General features: G+C 49.4%; 2 protein-coding genes across 2 annotated transcripts; one reads left to right on the forward strand and one right to left on the reverse strand.

The window, feature by feature from the left end:
- Nucleotides 1–1639: 1639 nt before the first annotated feature.
- On the forward strand, nt 1640–7231 carry TNNC1 (troponin C1, slow skeletal and cardiac type). Its single transcript, XM_082767843.1, has 6 exons — nt 1640–1768; nt 4876–4906; nt 5076–5222; nt 6127–6241; nt 6346–6482; nt 7055–7231. Exons 1-6 carry the CDS (start codon nt 1745–1747, stop codon nt 7084–7086), a joined length of 486 nt encoding a protein of 161 aa, XP_082623969.1. The 5' UTR covers nt 1640–1744; the 3' UTR covers nt 7087–7231.
- A 6279-nt stretch (nt 7232–13510) lies between these two features.
- Nucleotides 13511–15556, reverse strand: RPL29 (ribosomal protein L29). Its single transcript, XM_082767884.1, has 4 exons — nt 15508–15556; nt 15355–15399; nt 14995–15059; nt 13511–13754 (listed from the first exon to the last, which is right to left on the reverse strand). Exons 2-4 carry the CDS (start codon nt 15389–15391, stop codon nt 13641–13643), a joined length of 216 nt encoding a protein of 71 aa, XP_082624010.1. The 5' UTR covers nt 15392–15399; nt 15508–15556; the 3' UTR covers nt 13511–13640.
- Nucleotides 15557–16135: the final 579 nt, after the last annotated feature.

The following is a 16135-nucleotide window of genomic DNA, read 5'->3' on the forward strand; positions in this document are numbered from 1 at the left end:
ATCCTCTGATTGTTCCTGAAAGCAAGACACGTTCAGGTAGCAACAAAATCCCAGATTATTTTCCCCATGAGATGTCAGCTTCCCAGGTGCAGGATGGGGGATGCTTGTGGCCATGCAAACACCCCTGGCCTCCACTAAAGCCACAATTTATCTGGGCTTTCGATTTCCTTGTATGTGACCTAATGAATGTGTGGTTTGCAGTGGGGTTGCAGCTGCCTGGAAAAGAAAACCTAAAGTGACATTGTGGGGATGAACATCAGCCTTGGATGCATCCTGCTGCATCCTGGGGCTGTTCTCAGCCGGGACAGTGGGACTCTGCCAACTGTGGCTGCCCTGCCATGAAAACCAGCATTTTCTGCATTTTCTTATATTCAAGACAAGCAAGATACTAACCCACTCTAATTCCAAAGGGCAGCATGCTTTAAAAATTAATTCCTTAAATGCAACTATTTTTCTTTTTAATGCTGAGCCTGGCTGTAGAGGGGGTGCCCGCAGAGGCACGCTCCGTAGCAGGCTCTGAAGCAAATTGCTATTTTGTGACTGCAAAACCTCGCCATGCCCCTGACACAGAGGCTCCTGTGCCCTCAGCACCCAGCTGTGCCCTGGCTTCCTGCTGCCACCACCACCGGCCACTGGTGAGAGCCACTTTGGCTTGGCATTCAACAGGGACATCGATTTTATTTTATTTTTTATTTTATTTTATTTTATTTTATTTTATTTTATTTGCATGCAGCATTACTTCTGTTAAAGGCAGGTGGGTTTTATTTTTGGAAGAGATGCGACCCAGCAGCTGCATTCCTCTTCGCAGTTTTGTTACTGCCGACGTGAGCTGGCTGGAGGTCAGGTCTCCTCACCCGGAGACACAGGAGCCATCTGTGATGCCTTTGGACACAAGGGGGAGTCCTGAATCACCAACAAGCGAGATTTTGCTTGGGTGATCGTGAACTAAAAGCCTTTTACCTGCACAGAGAAAGCACCAGTCAGCACCCAGGGGCCTTTGTAAACCCTTCGTGAGCCCAGGGACGTGAGCTTTGGCCATCCACCACGGGGATGGGGCAGTGCCTCGTTTGGGTGCCGAGAGTCAGAGTTTCCCAAAGTTTCCTAAAAGTGAATTAACCCAGAAAGCAAACACCGCTGGACAGCCTACACCTTTCCCACTTTGTGCCGAATGCAGAAAAGCCAGGAAGCCCTCCCAGTTTGCCCCCGTGCTGCTCTTTGGTGCAGCACCAGGACCACACGTTTCTCCCGGCCGTGGTGGCGAGGCTCCTCCGAGGACATTGTCCCTAGGGCTTGGGGACAGCCAGCACAGGGGACAGGCCCCCACTGCCCCCGGAGATATTTCAGGAGGGAAATATTGCCTTTCCCAGTGCTTGTTTCAGTTAGGCACCGGGTTGTCTTCCTAACACAGCTCGCTGGGGGGGAAATAGGCAGCAATAGGTGGCAGTGACATGGTGGCACACGCCCCAGGACTGCCAAGCCCCACAACAGCTCAGCGAGAGGCAGCCAAAAGGGCCGGATCCTTCCCCCGAAGTCACGAGGAAGGGCTGGAGCTGGGGCAGCTCGGCAGCGTCCCCGTCCCAAGGCACGCAGGAGAGGCATTCCTGTGGGGCTGGCCGCGGTGGGCTGTCACACCCCCGGGGCTGGCCACGGCCCCCTATATCAGCAGGGCCGGCGGGGCAGCAGCAGCAGAGCGTGACGGTGACAGTGACGTCCCCCAGCCCCTCGCCCACCCTCCCCATCAGCCATGGATGATATCTACAAGGCAGCGGTGAGTGCCTGCCCTCGGGGCTGTGCATTTTTTGGGGGATGGAATAAGGGAAAGAGTTATCGGGTGGCGTCTTTTAGCAACTGAGGACATGGGGATGGCTCGGGAGGTTTCACGTTGCTCTCATCAGCATGAACATCCCAACTCTGAGCAGTTAAAAGTCTTGGCAAAAGCTTGGAGGTGTCTGGGGTGGCTGCTGGTTTCAGCCAAACCAAAGCAAAGCAGTGTTTCCCACAAAACAAAGATGATTTGCATGGGTGAAAACGCAATTTGCATGGGTTCAACCTCACCCTCTTGTTTCTGTTGCTTTACAATGGGAGGGTGCTTTCACCCAATCCCCCCCTTCCTTAGCTGAATGCTGTTCTATGAGATTTGAAAAAAAAACACCCTCAGCTTTGCTCAAGTGTTTCCCGATGCCGCCCTCTCCCTCGCCACCCCCGCAGAAATCCAGGCAGGGGGAGACACTCCCGGGAATGCCGAGCATCCCAACAGCTGCAGCGGCAAACCCCGACTTTGGTCCATAACGAGGGATCAGCCTGTAACTTAGACAGAGTGCGACGTGCGGGTGGGATAAGGATGAAAATAGAGCCTGGATTGCGTGAATCGCTACTGTGTGCCTGGAATTAAAATACGGTGTAAGAGCTTTGGGGTGCTTTTTGGTTTTTTAATATAGAGATGGTCAGGTTTGGTTTTAAATAAGAGATTGAAGGGTACATCCTACAAGCACCATTTTAATTCCAAGCATTTTAGAGGGAAAAAAGGTATTGCTCAGTGAAACAAAACTGAAGAAAACAACCAGACGCTGCCACCTGTCCCGTCCTCTGGCCAGCCTTGAGCCTGTAAAGCTGCCCCTTCGTGACCTGGGCAGTGCAAAGGGAATGAGGAAAGGCTGCATGGGAATGTGCAGAGTGCCCCAAAAAGCACACAAGAGGGAGAAGAATGTGCCCAGTAAAATCAGCATCAAGCCAGCCCTCTCTAATTAAGCTTTTTAACGAATCGTGTTCCCTGTGACTCAAGGAGCAGATCCTTGCCTTGTTGTTTAGGGACCCCTTGCATGTGGTTAGGAAGACAGGCTGGGGTGCCTTTCTATCCCCAAATGGGTGAAAAAGCAGGACAGCTGAAAGCTGTGGACTTCAACCCCAAACCTTCTTCCTACCTTGGGTACCCCAGACGTACCCCAGGCAGAATCCTTGGTCAGGGAGATGAGCTCTGAGGACTGGTGGGCTCCAGAAGGGATTTTGCTGCTGGTTTTAAAGCAAGGAATAAATAAAAATAGGCAAAACAGGGCAGGCACAGCTGAGACCGACAGCTTTTTCATGGATCAATTCCCAAGATTTTTAACTGAAGGGAAGCATTTCCCTGTGGGGTGGGGAAGGTGGGGGAATGTCAAGAACTTATTTTTTTTTCCTGCCCAAGTTCAAACAGAAATGCAGGATGGAGATCAGACCTGAAAAAGCAAAATTCTGTGAGCTTGCTGCCTGCCTTCCTGCCCCATGACAGGAGAAAGCCATCCCCAGACAGGATGCGGTGGAAAAAGAGGGAGAAAGCTGTGAACAGCATCCATGTCCAGAGGGCACAATAAACAGCTTGGGAGAAAGCTCTGCAATAAACACATCGCCCTATGGTTACAGTACATCTAATTTCCACCCAGCACAGCTCTACATCCTCAGTTTTATAGAAATCCAGCATGTGGTAGTCAAAAAATGCTTTGGAAGTGAGGATTTGTTATTTGCTGCATGTGTTAGTGGTAGCAAACCTGTGATGGCATACATTAACATTACATTTGTGCCAGATTTCTTGGTGCAGCCACAGAGCCCAATGGGTTTTTGTCTCACCCACTCATGTCTAGATAAGGGTGTGCAAGCACAAAGCTATTTCGGGAACATTTTTCAGCTCTGTTGAGCAGAGCTAAGAGCAGTGCCAGGGACAAGTGTCCGGATAACAGGCTGCGAGGATGCATACCAAAGCCTGGGAACAATCACAGGGCTCATCTTTATCTCCAGCACCTCTCTCATCAGGGCTTATAAATAGTGAGCACAGTCAGAGGGTCAGGTTACCCGAGCGGCCGCAGCCGTGGCCATCGGCCGAGCCGTGGCTGCCCTCGCTCTACCCAAACATTACCTGCAGTGGCCTTGGCGTTCATCCTGCTGCTGCTGTTAGGGCTCTGTCACCCAAAAAAGGCTCCAAAAGGAGCTGGATAAGGCTCTCCAACTGCTTTCTGCTAAGATAAAGCACTTTCCCTGCCTCTCGCTGCAAGTAGGAAGGGTTCCCTGTTCATTTTTGCCAAACTGCTTCTCTTTGGGGCAAAAAGCATCATGCCTGCTTCACAGAGCCACACAAGCTGAGGATGGGTGCGGGGGCATTAGGGGCTGACAACCAGCATGGGAGGGAAACGTCTTTGTTTGAATGGATGCGCCCAAAAGGACAGTTGTATATGGTGGTGGGGTCTGCAGATAGAGCTGAGCACCCTCCGCAGACAGGAGCAAAGCCGAAGAGAGAATTGACTTCAAGACGGGCTGTTGGATTCCTCTTTGCTCTCTTCATTGCTTATTTTCGTTAACTCAGGCTAAGTAATAAGCTCCCGCTGATGGTTGGCAGGGGACGAGTCGGGGCAGGATTTGGAAGCAATCTGCCAGCCCATCTCAGCTACGCGGGGAGGCTCCATGGGCCAGGTCTTCCAGCTGCTTCCACCTGCCTCAGTTTACATTCGCATCCCAGCACGCCAGCTCAGGGACCAGCAATAATCATACACCCTGTGCTGTGACCTATCTGTGGCACGTCCCCATTTCACCCCTGGGAGCCTGTGTTGCTTGGTGCATACGCAGACCAAAGAGTTCCCACAAATGCTGGGCTTCAGGGAGACACTTAGAACAGGCTGAGAGGTTTGGAGGCAGAGACCTTTATAAACAGAGACTCTGAAGGAAGTAGACAAGATCTTAATGCTTTGGATAGTTTCTTGAATCTAGGCTGAAAAACAGTTAGCGGGGGTGCTCTTGTCCATGGGGAAAAGGATGTTGAACCTCCAGTCCATGTCCAAGCAGCCCTTTTAGGATCAGCAATTAGTAGTGGTAAAGAATACAAATAAATTGCTCTCCATGTTTTACTTACAGGTTGAGCAGCTGACAGAAGAACAAAAAAATGGTAGGTGCGTCTTTAACCTGATGTGGCAGCCTAAAGACAAGCTCCCAGGGCTTTTGATCCACCAGGATCACATTCTAGGCAGTTTCTGTGTCCCCCAAGGGAGAGCCCCCCACCCTGGGGCTGTGTTGTGACATGAGACCCACACAGCTCCTTCCTCCTCTCTCCCCAGAGTTCAAGGCTGCCTTTGACATCTTCGTGCTGGGGGCAGAGGATGGCTGCATCAGCACCAAGGAGCTGGGGAAGGTGATGAGGATGCTGGGGCAGAACCCCACCCCAGAGGAGCTGCAGGAGATGATTGATGAGGTGGATGAGGATGGTAAGAGCTTGTAATTTCCTCAGTTCTCCCTAGCCCTGTCCCCTTGCCCAGTGTTGCTTGCTGCCTGTGGGCAGGATCCGTGCTGGGCACCACGCAGCCTGTGGGGAGCAACCTGCAGAGCTGGGCTTTTGAAGGACACTGAGCACCCCCAACATCTCAGTGTGGTTCCTTGATGAAACTCCCAGGCTGATAAACATTATAAAAATTATTATCCCTATCATGACTGGACTGCGTGAATCAATTTGGGGAGATTACTGCTTACATCAGAATTGCTCCAATCTATTTAATAAAGGGGCTGAATGTAGCAACTGGCTTTTCACAAATGCCACAATTCGACTTCTATCAGCAGGGAAGTCTTTCACTGCTTGAATGTGTACATACATACACACGCACACATTACTAACAGTTAATACTGATTAAATCAGCATAAACACATGCAAAAAACACTGTGTGAGGTTGAGCAGAAATATCATACTAAGTAATTGGAAAATAAAAAAGCAGTTAAAAATCAGGCAAAGAGAGAGATGTTTCAGTGTCGTTGAAAACAACAGCACTGTACTACCTGTGCAAAAATATACTGCATGAATACCTGCCTGCTGGAGCTTTTGTTATTAATATCTACATGAGACTGACAAGTACCTCCATAGCAGGAATTCCCATTGCTCAATGCTTCCTGCAGCACATTCAGTTCATTTTACCCTGGCAAAAAAAAAAAAAAAGATTGGAAAAGTTAAAAAAAATAAGTGATAAATTCAGTCCATGGCCTCAGTCACTCACTCTAGCAGCCTGCAAGGTGCAGGGCTGCTCTCCTGAGTTTTGCTCCTCAGTTATTAATGGGAAGACCGATCTCGTGCTTGGCTTTGCCCATCCACTCACTGTCCAATGGTGTTTATTCCACCTGCAGGCAGCGGCACTGTGGACTTTGATGAGTTCCTTGTTATGATGGTCCGGTGTATGAAAGATGACAGCAAAGGAAAAACTGAAGAGGAACTCTCAGATCTCTTCAGGATGTTTGATAAGTAAGAGCCATGACCACAATATAGGCGATGGGAGCGGTGAAGTGGCCCCAACTTACCCTACCCAGCATGTTGGTCCCCTCCTGAGCTCTCCTGTCCTCACGCAGGAATGCTGATGGCTACATTGACCTCGAGGAGCTAAAGATCATGCTACAGGCAACCGGAGAGACCATCACTGAGGATGACATAGAAGAACTGATGAAAGATGGGGACAAAAACAATGATGGCAGGATTGACTACGATGGTAAGGAGTCTTTCTTGCCTGATGTTCACTTGTGAGCCCTTGAGCAGCTCCCATGGTTGCAGTTTTGCTTCCAGGGTTGGGTGTCAGGTTGTGCAGGCAGAACTAGGCAATACGACTGATCCCAGTCTGGCTTTCTATGGGCCAGGGGGTTTCTCAGACTTGCAAAACATTTGCAAGGACCAGGGGCTCCCTTAACTCTCTCCACTGACCCTGTGGAGCAAACCTGGTTTTCACCAGGAGACCTGCCTGTCCTTTACTGCCACTTAAACACAAGCACCAGCCCAGAAGGGCTCTTCTTTTGAATACGGTGCTATCCAAAAGGTTCCTGGACCCTTTCTGAGCTGAGTCTGTGGCCAAGGGCAACCCTGGGCACTGCTGACATTTCCATCAGCAGTCACGAGGAGCTCTCGCCACTTCCAGGGGAGCAGTAGCCATCCCTTGGCCTCTCATGCATCAGTGGGATGGAAAAAGAGAAATGGCTATGGAGGGCTGCCAAGAGCATACTCCAGCAGCTGTGAAAGCACTCTAGTCCCACCTAACAGCCTGCGTCTCCAATGTCTCCCCCTTGGCAGAGTTCCTGGAGTTCATGAAGGGAGTTGAATAAATCTGAGGCCGGATCAACAGCCTGGATCTCCTAAACCCCTCCAGCTCCGTGGCTCAGCTCCTGGGTTCGATCCCCTGGCTACCGGCATGAAGACAGAGTGCTGAGAAGGGTGGCCATCAGGAAAATAAAGCGCGTTGATACCGAGTGCCTCTGATGGTCGTTCCTTGGTGGTTAGGCGAGGGCCGCACCTCACAGTTGAGGGCAAAGCTCCTCAGTGTTGCAAGTGCCTGGTGGGAAGCCACCATTTTGTGTCACCATCATGCCATGTCTTCTCACCAAACCCACATGATGAGTGCAGCAGGGGCAGGCACTGGTATCTGCTTGTTTAACTGGAGCATGCTGCTTTAACTGGAGTGTTGGCAGCATTTTAGTGATGAAACATGAATTAACAACCACTTACGCCATCAAAAAAACCCTTTGTGAGAGACACCGCCTCTCCTCCCCAGCGTCACCATGGCTGTCCAAAAGGGATACCTCTCCCTCTTCCCTGCCATCCCTATTTCCACCCTGTGGTGTACACAGAAGGAAAACCTCTATTTTATTTGGAAACACTAATAAAAGCCAATCCTAAGCCAGGCTGGTTGCCTTCTTCCTGTCTCACACCGCCCTGTGGAAAGCAGGTGGCACTGTGAGAGACCAGCACCATGGTCCAACAGCACCTCACACTGAAACTGAACCCCACCATTTTTCCCTCAGAAATCACATCTATTTGGGCCCCAGAGATTCTGAGCAGGGCATGACCCTGATACAGCCTTGAGAGCCACACGCAGGGTGGCAGCAGAGTCAGGAAGACGAGCAGTGCTGTCCCAGGCGCCCCAGGCACTGTCTTCTCTCTTCCCAAGGAAGCGTGGCATTCCTGCAGCATTAGCAGCTCTCCCTGCACATAGCTGCCTCCTCCCATTGAATTACACCCCAGCACGGCTCACGCATTGCACTCATGTTGCTAAAATCAAACGTTTACCCAAGCAAAATAAACATTGGCAGGGCACAGCACCAGGCTGTTCTGGTGCAAGCACTTGAGGTGCAGCCCTTGGCCCCAGGGGAGATGCCACCACCATCCTTGCTTCTTCCTTTCCTCTTAAAACACATCTTCTCCATGGAAACAACACACTGAGCAGCTGTGTTTTTGACCTGACGCATGTCCTCATTCAAGGCAGTACTGAAATACTGTTAATTCAAACTAAGCAGGCTTGAGGTTAAAACTGGTGAAGCGAGGGTGCAAGAGCGGTTGGTTGGAAGGACATAGCTCTGTTTTTCCTCTGGACAAGTGCCAAATGTTTTACCCAAGCAGGGTTTGTAACATCAAAGAAACTAAGGAAATGAGCTTGGGCAGGAGATTTTCCTTAAAATCCAGGATATTTTAGGAACACTCCTAATGCAAATATCTGGAAGACTCTTTTGGGTCTTCCAGATGCTCCCTGAGCATCCTGAGCCCTTGGTGCCTTGGCTCCTGGGCCAGAGCAGAGCTGGAGCCAGCAAGGGGCCTGTGCTGCATCTCTGTGTGCATACAGTGCTTCTACCCAAAGACAAGAGTCATGCCAACCTTCCCACCCCAGATCAACCTGCATTTGAGTCTCCTTTAGAAAGTCTCTGAGCAGGGACAGTGGCTCCCTGCCTTCTCCCTGAGCCCACCCCAAAGATTTTGCTGATTCAGCAGAACTGCAGCTGCAGCAGAAGCCAATGAAGATAAAGAAAGGTGTTGGGCTGAAGTGTTGCGGTGGGAAAGGCTGTTGTTGCTGTCTTCTGTCTCCAGTGCACCTGTTGCCCTGATGATCTTGAAGATTTTCCTCCAACCTAGATGGTGCTATGATTATCATTTTCCATCTCCCAAGCAGCACAAGTCATTACACAAGTCCCACTGAGAACTACTTCTAAGGAAACATCTGAAACATTTTACACAGGCCTGGAAACCTGCACAGAAGTGCAGACACCTGGGCCTCAGCCATGTTCATAACTATTGCAATGCCGCCGCTGTAAAATGAATTCTTTTTCTTTCTGACTAGCCCAGAAAGGTGTCAGGGACACCAAATCTCCCCACAGCCATCCAGCCTACAGGCAACCCACACTTCATCTCAGCATGTACCACCAACAGCCCAATTCTATTCCTCTGTCCAGATCAAATCCAAACCCACCAGGGACATCTCCAAGACATTTACCACTGCTTAAGAATAGGCTTTGACTCACTGAATGGTGAAAAAGAGAAGAAATAAGGAACTTTCCCAGATTAACTCCCTCCTTTTGTGCTTCTTGGTGGCCTGGGGGAAGGTTTGGATTGTTGTGACCCCAGGGAAAAGTAGGCTGCAAAGGCTGGGGGGAGGCACCCAGCCATGTCTCAGCTCTCTACCCTTTGTCCAAGAGCCCCAGGAGTAAGGGCACAGGCAGCAGTGACCCACAACAACCTCACTGACACTGCCCCTCTCTTTTCCCTGAGAGCAAAACAGGGACAGTGGTGGCTAGAGAGGAAGAGGACCAAGGTCTTGTAGCAGCTGAAACTTCTCCATAGAAGAGCAGCCGTGCTGGGGAATATTTGGGCTTTTTCAGTCCTTAGACCAGGTGCACCAGCAGGTCAGCACATGAAGTCAGAAAAACTGCTGCAAGATCCATTTGTCTCAGCACATTGACTGTTCTCCAAGAGTAAGCCAGCAAATGCCATGGGGTGGAGCGCTGCGGGTGGATTTCACTGCTGGCTAAAACACAGGAGCAACTGCATTAGGAATGTAACACAGCTTGACAGACGGCCGAGTGACTTAGATGGCTGACAAACCTGTAACTAGCACGGGACCAGCTCGGGTAAACCCTCCACATAGGGGATGTGCATGGAGCCGTGCTAATGATGACTGAGGAACACCCAGAAGTCCACACATCTATGTAACTCCAAATAAATTTTAGTTTTCCCTGAATGTTTTTGTTAAATTCTGGTGCCAGAGACATCTAAGGAATGTGACACATACACAAGCACTACTTGGAAAAAAAAAAATGAAATAAAAATAGTCACCAAAATATTCACACTTTTTTTTTTTTTTTTTTTTAATTAGGCAAAAAGCCACTCAATGCTCCGTAACAGCCCACAAATCTGTGTTATCTTAACCACCTGCCCCCACTTAAGAAAGGGCACTGTGCTGCCAGGTGACAGCAGTACGTGCCACCGGACACGGACGCAGTCCTCAGGCCATTTGCTCTGCTCAATTTAGCTGATAGTAGATTTAATTCCCACCCTGGTTTGCAGCTTTTTCAGCATACTCAAGGCATCTCAGTAAAACTTTGCTGTATGGACTGACTACATGAGAACAGAACATTTTGTAGGCATACCCCTAATAAAACATAGGCTTCTCCTAGAGCTACGCATTTGCCACCATGGTAGCAGCAGTGAACTGAGCCATGGCAGAGAAACATCTCACTGTGCCAAATCAAATACCCTGTCATAAAGGAATGACTGCAACAGCTCTGAAACTTGGGCAAAGCAGAACTCATGTTCTGTTCACTTATTTTTTGCTTGAGCACAATACTGAAAGGTAGTGAAAGGGAGCAGAGCAATATGTGTCCAGCCCTGGTTTTCATTTTCACCATGAACACCCACATCCTTGGTGATTATCCTGCCCCATCAGAGCCTTTCCCATTGCTTTGTTTTTTCCTCTGCATTTTTGTACTCTTCCCCTTCAGTGCAATTGCTCACCTTTGCAAAATGAGCTCTTCAGTATTTGGTTACGTGCCCTTTGCACACTATTTTTTATTTTCACTGAAGGGAAAAAAGGAGCTGAACTAGAACTTACTGAGTCCTCTTCATTGCAAAGGGAAGAAGTCATCAGCAGCAAGTAACATGTAACCTGATGTACGGCAGCAGCTAAGCAGAGAGGCTCTCTCAAACACATTGGCTTCCTGTGGGATACCGAGCACTTAGTCATATGAGTTTTGAAGTTTTTAAATGTCAAAGATGACAGAGCTGTGCATAATGGGAATAGCTTCAAGTGGGCCACAGCTGCCAGTTCCCTCTCCTGTGCTCTGCAGATATAATCCTCCCAAAAAGGATCATTGGGCTCCCTCAACCAACACAAAGCAAGACAGAATTTAGGTGATTTCACAGGCGAGTGAAAGCGCCTAAGACCCACCACGGAGCCACGTCAGCTCAGACACCCATTTGCAGCTTTCCCTTCTGGGCTGGCACGATGCCTGCCACAAGGAAGGGAAGGAGGGAAGTCAGGAACTGAGCTGTCACAGGGTCCGAAATTGTGATGGGTGATATAAGCGATGTCCAGGCAGCGTCCTGCCAGGCTACCACGTGTGCAGGGAGATCGCGGTGGGGTGCAGACGACAACAAACCTGACACCGAGCTGCCGTGGAAGCTCACAAATTCTTGTCTCTTGCTTCACAATGATGCCTGGATTAAGGTTACGTTCCTCTGTGCTGCATTTTGTCACGCAGCCGCTATTTTGGTCAGAAAGTCAGCAAGCCCATATTTGGGAAGCTGTCCCTCTGAAGGGCAGCATGAAGGGCAGCAAAATGAAAAGACTGCATGGAGGCAGGCCTGGGCCAGTTCTGTGGGGCCACTGGAAGCCCAATTTCCCCCCTCTGCTTCTCATTAACGTGCCAAGATCTTTGTCACAGTCCAACCCCTGCCTCTCTCTCTTCCCTCAAACCACATCCTGTGGGTGCATTATTCTCACAGCATGAGCCCTCTGGGGAAGACGCAGAGATGAAATCTGCCTTCTTAGACAGGCAAGCCTTAGTGGGAGATTTAAAAGGTAGAACTGAAAGCAGGTTGGGTATCTGGACACATGGGTGGAGGTGCAGCGAAACACCAAGCCATCTCCTTACAAATCGTGTTTTCTTTTACTTACTGTCACTGTGCAGACCAGCAGCACACTGTCCTTCCTTCAGGTGGGTGGACCAGCCACTTCACCTCCTCCAACACCAGCAGCATCCTGAGGTGAGCTGCCTGTGAACTGGAACTGCAGCTCTGGGATAACAGAATTGAAGGGGTTGGAAGGGACCTTGAAAGATCATTGGGATCTTGCTCAAATGCAGGCAGCAGGGACCAGGCAGCCTTTCTGTCCCAGCTATTTAGCAGATTCTACAAACGGGCTGACCACTCACTCTCCAACTTCCCCAGCACATCACCCCTCCCTACCCACACGCTGCTCTCGCACAGCCACCAAGTTCTTCCAGATCAGAAACTTCAACCTCCAGAAGAGCCCAAGAGATGCATGCAGCAGCAATCATAGAGGTGCGGGCTGCACTTTCCTCAGAATGCAAGAACCCTCAGCTCCTGAGATTTAAATTAGTAAATCACTTTGTATTGCTTGGTTTACAGCCGAGTGGTATTTTTATCAGTCAAAAAGATTTGAGAAACGTTCGGAAATCCGGAAAACTTTTGTGGAATCACTTCAGGCCACACAGAATTCAAAATACTTACCTTGTTTCAAAATAGTATTTAATTCCAGTAATTAGCTAAGGTATTTTTAAAAAAGTCACCTACACTAATTGGATGTTTTGCTGCATTTTTTTTTCCATCCAGCAGGTGTTTTGCTGCTATATCGGAAAGTCACAAGTTACATACTTCCAGCTCTTGAGCTTATCAGTGAATTCACACCACCAGGTGGACGAGTCTTGCAATTGCAATTTCAGGATAAGTCCCTTGCCTTTTAACGGGCGGCTCACTTCAGCACCAAAACCACTCATTTTGAACCAGCTTTGCTGACTGGTGTGACCTGGAAAGCAAAGTCCACCTCTATCTATGTGACAGTAACAACCCTGTCATGGCACCACATCTCCTGTACTACTCCCATGATCTCACCAGCCAGCAAGCTTCATCAGATAGGGACTTTTTGTTACAGCAGCTATGAAAATCTGGCTATTTTACATTGTCCTGTATCCCATATCACACTTGAAGCATTTTAGAGAACACCACAAACCACTTCTATTAATTACTAGGACCTCTATAACACTCTAGCTGGCGCTCAGAACCCTCCCATTTCTCAGGATTGCTGTTGCTGTAGCTACCCTACATGAATTGTAAAGCAGCAGATGCTTGCATAGCCCTTGGAAGCCTGATCTTGCTCTGACAGCACTAAGAACTACTGTAGAAATTGCACTATGAGAGCTCTGAACGTGCATGCCAGTATCAAAATTAGTTCTACCTTCACTGAACGCTATCATCTAAGAGCCCAAGCAACACAAAACACGTTGCTTCTTTTTTATACTTTAAAGCTTCACTCTATACCATTCCACAACTGAAAACAGGCTGCCAACTCGTAGGTGTTCATAACCTGTACCACCAATTGCAGCACTGAGGAGGCAGCAGCTGTTTCAGCTCATACATCTGGAGGCTGAGAATGCCGATACACAACCCCTCCTGCTGACCTGCCAGACAACAAAGCCACACACTGGATGCTACACGCGGACATGATGACACGACTGGCATTTAAAATACAGCTCAGGATGTTTTTGAGGGTTCTCCTCAAATTCAGGAGGTGAAGACTTTGTTACATCCAATTTTATTCTTACAAAATGTTTTAACACATGACAACAAGAAAACTGGTTCTTTGTCTTAAACCACGTCAGTCCTTTTTCTGCAGTGCTGCCTGCTTGGCATTGTTGGCCTGCATCTTCTTCAGCCCCTTCTTATTGTGCTTCTTTGCGAATCTCATGTTCCTCAGAAACTTGGGATCAACCTATAAAAACGAAGAAAAAAGATAAGCCATGCTGCAGAAAAGACACAGGTAAAAAAACATGCTTCCGTTATGCTTCAATGATTTCCAAATGCTAGCTGCAATTAATTCAAGTAAATTTTCTCATTTGGTTTTCTCATTTCAACAGAATTCTTTTAACCAGGTACAGCCATCCTTTGAACTATTTTCCTTTACTTCTAAACAAAGAAGAATCCCAAGCCCCAGCAATAACTATATAGAAAGAACGGGATAAATTGAATAAAAATGTAAACAAGACAAACTTCATTTCGGTGTCATGATACGTTCTTAATCAAAAGCATCACAAACAGATCTTGCCAGGTGAGCATACATACATGCAATCCTTTGGCAAAGATCAACAGTTTCCTCAGGCCTTTCTTTCTTATAGTAAAGGAAAAATCTACCAGCATGGAGAAGAGCTGCTCCTTATTTTTTTGACCACTAGCAGCAGCTCACAACACACCCTTTCGTGGCTAGGAGCAATTCTCAGAACCGTCAGCATCCCACTGAGAAACATCTGTTACTTTGCTGAAAGCAGCATTTCACCTGGTCCACACAGAATTTCTGCCATCTCAACTCACACGCTCTTGGTGAGAGGACACACTGAGAAACAGCCCAGCTGTTTTCAGGGTGCCAAGCCTTCACTGAGCTAGGCAACAGACAAGCTTTTACATCGCCTCTGAAAAGCCAATCATCACATCTGCAAGGCAAACGGAACCACAGCCCCCTCCAAAGCCAAGACATCCTGCGTTTTCTGTCTCTTTCAAGCATGGAAAAAGACGGTGGTGTACCATGTGTATAAGCTCAGAAAAAGCAGGATTTTGCCATTTCCACGTGCACCATCCAGAAAAGCCAGCTCCTCTCACTTTCTGAACGAGCTTCAGTGTATTAGTACAGCCAGTGAAACAACACTGGAGGGTACAGAGGAGACACAGCAGGAATCAGAGAAAAGAAGAGCAGTGAAACAATTGATGTGTGACAGAGACAAAATTTGCCTGTAACTCAAAAGTAGCTTTGTAGATGTGCAATGCGGATTTCACACGGGTTAGAACTCTCACTGCTGCCAGCAAGGTGAGCACAAGATGAGAGAGAGACCCCCAGTGGTTCTGACCCTCCAGAACACAAGCTCCCCTTTGCTAAGAAGCTGACAATCAAAGTAAGAAACACCAGGGTTAGGTTTTATCATGCGAATGACCAGCCCAAAAACATCAGCAGACATACTCACCCCTTTGAGGGACTCGTATCTATGGGTCCTGGGCTTCTTGATGCCATTCCTGTGCCACTTGCGGGCTACGCAGAAGACGAGGAAACAACTCAAATTAAAACTTCAACCCCCGCTTTGGAGCTGGCCCAGCTGCCTTTCAGACCTCCACCACCACCACCAGCCTCCCAGCCCCTCGCACCCCAGCTGGATTCAAACGAGGGCTGCACCTCCCCCCTTAGCACTCAGGCCCCAAACCCAGAGATTTGGGGCCGTTTGCCAGGACTGGGGAGCAGCCGCCCCACACCACCCCCCCCCGCCCCCCTCATCCCCAGCCCCCCCCCAGCAGGGCCGCGCCCCCCCCCCCCCCCCGCCCCGACTCACACTGGTTGTGCGTGGTGTGGTTCTTGGACTTGGCCATGGCTGCACCTGCGGGACACAGACAGGGATAATGGCGCTGGGCCCGGCCCGCCCGGCTCCCCTGCTCCCCTCCCTGCCCGCGGATGGCGGCGGATCGCGACCGGTCGCGACACTCACCCAACCGCAGCCCGCCGCCGCCGCGCCGGAAGAGGAAGACCAAACCCCGGGTGCTGCTGGGAAATGGCGCCCGCCCGCACCGGAAGCTCGAAACGCTCCGGTGCGCAACACGAACCGCCCGCAACATGGTTCCGCCTTGCCCCCGTTCCGGCCCTGTAGCACCCTCGGTGTCCCCCCCACACACGGCCCCCAACGAGAAATGGCCTCAGGGGGCCGGGATGGAAGGGAAAAAACACCCGCTGGCCGCCCTGACATCCCTCCCTGCCGCCTTACATAAAACCACAGAATCACACAGTCAACCTTTTTTCACTCATTTCTGAGCTTTCCTGAGCAGGAAGAAGCAGAAGTTTTTATTTTACAGTCTCAGCGATCCTCTTTCAAGCACAATAAAATGGTGGCACTGCCGTTCCTTTACGGGTGTGAGCGTGGGAACCTCCAGGGTTGTTTGTAACAGACTGTAAGCAAATGCAGAATACCAAAAAAGAAAGGTTGAGCCAGGGCAGAATACCAAAAAAGAAAGGAAATTCCAGGGCAGAATATCAAAAAAAAGAAAGGAAGTTCCAGGGCAGAATATCAAAAAAAGAAAGGATGTTCCAGGGCAGGATCATGCCCATCATGCACTGTCAGG

The sequence above is a fragment of the Aythya marila genome, assembly GCF_965140915.1.
Source record: "Aythya marila genome assembly, chromosome: 10".
Lineage (NCBI taxonomy): Eukaryota > Metazoa > Chordata > Aves > Anseriformes > Anatidae > Aythya > Aythya marila.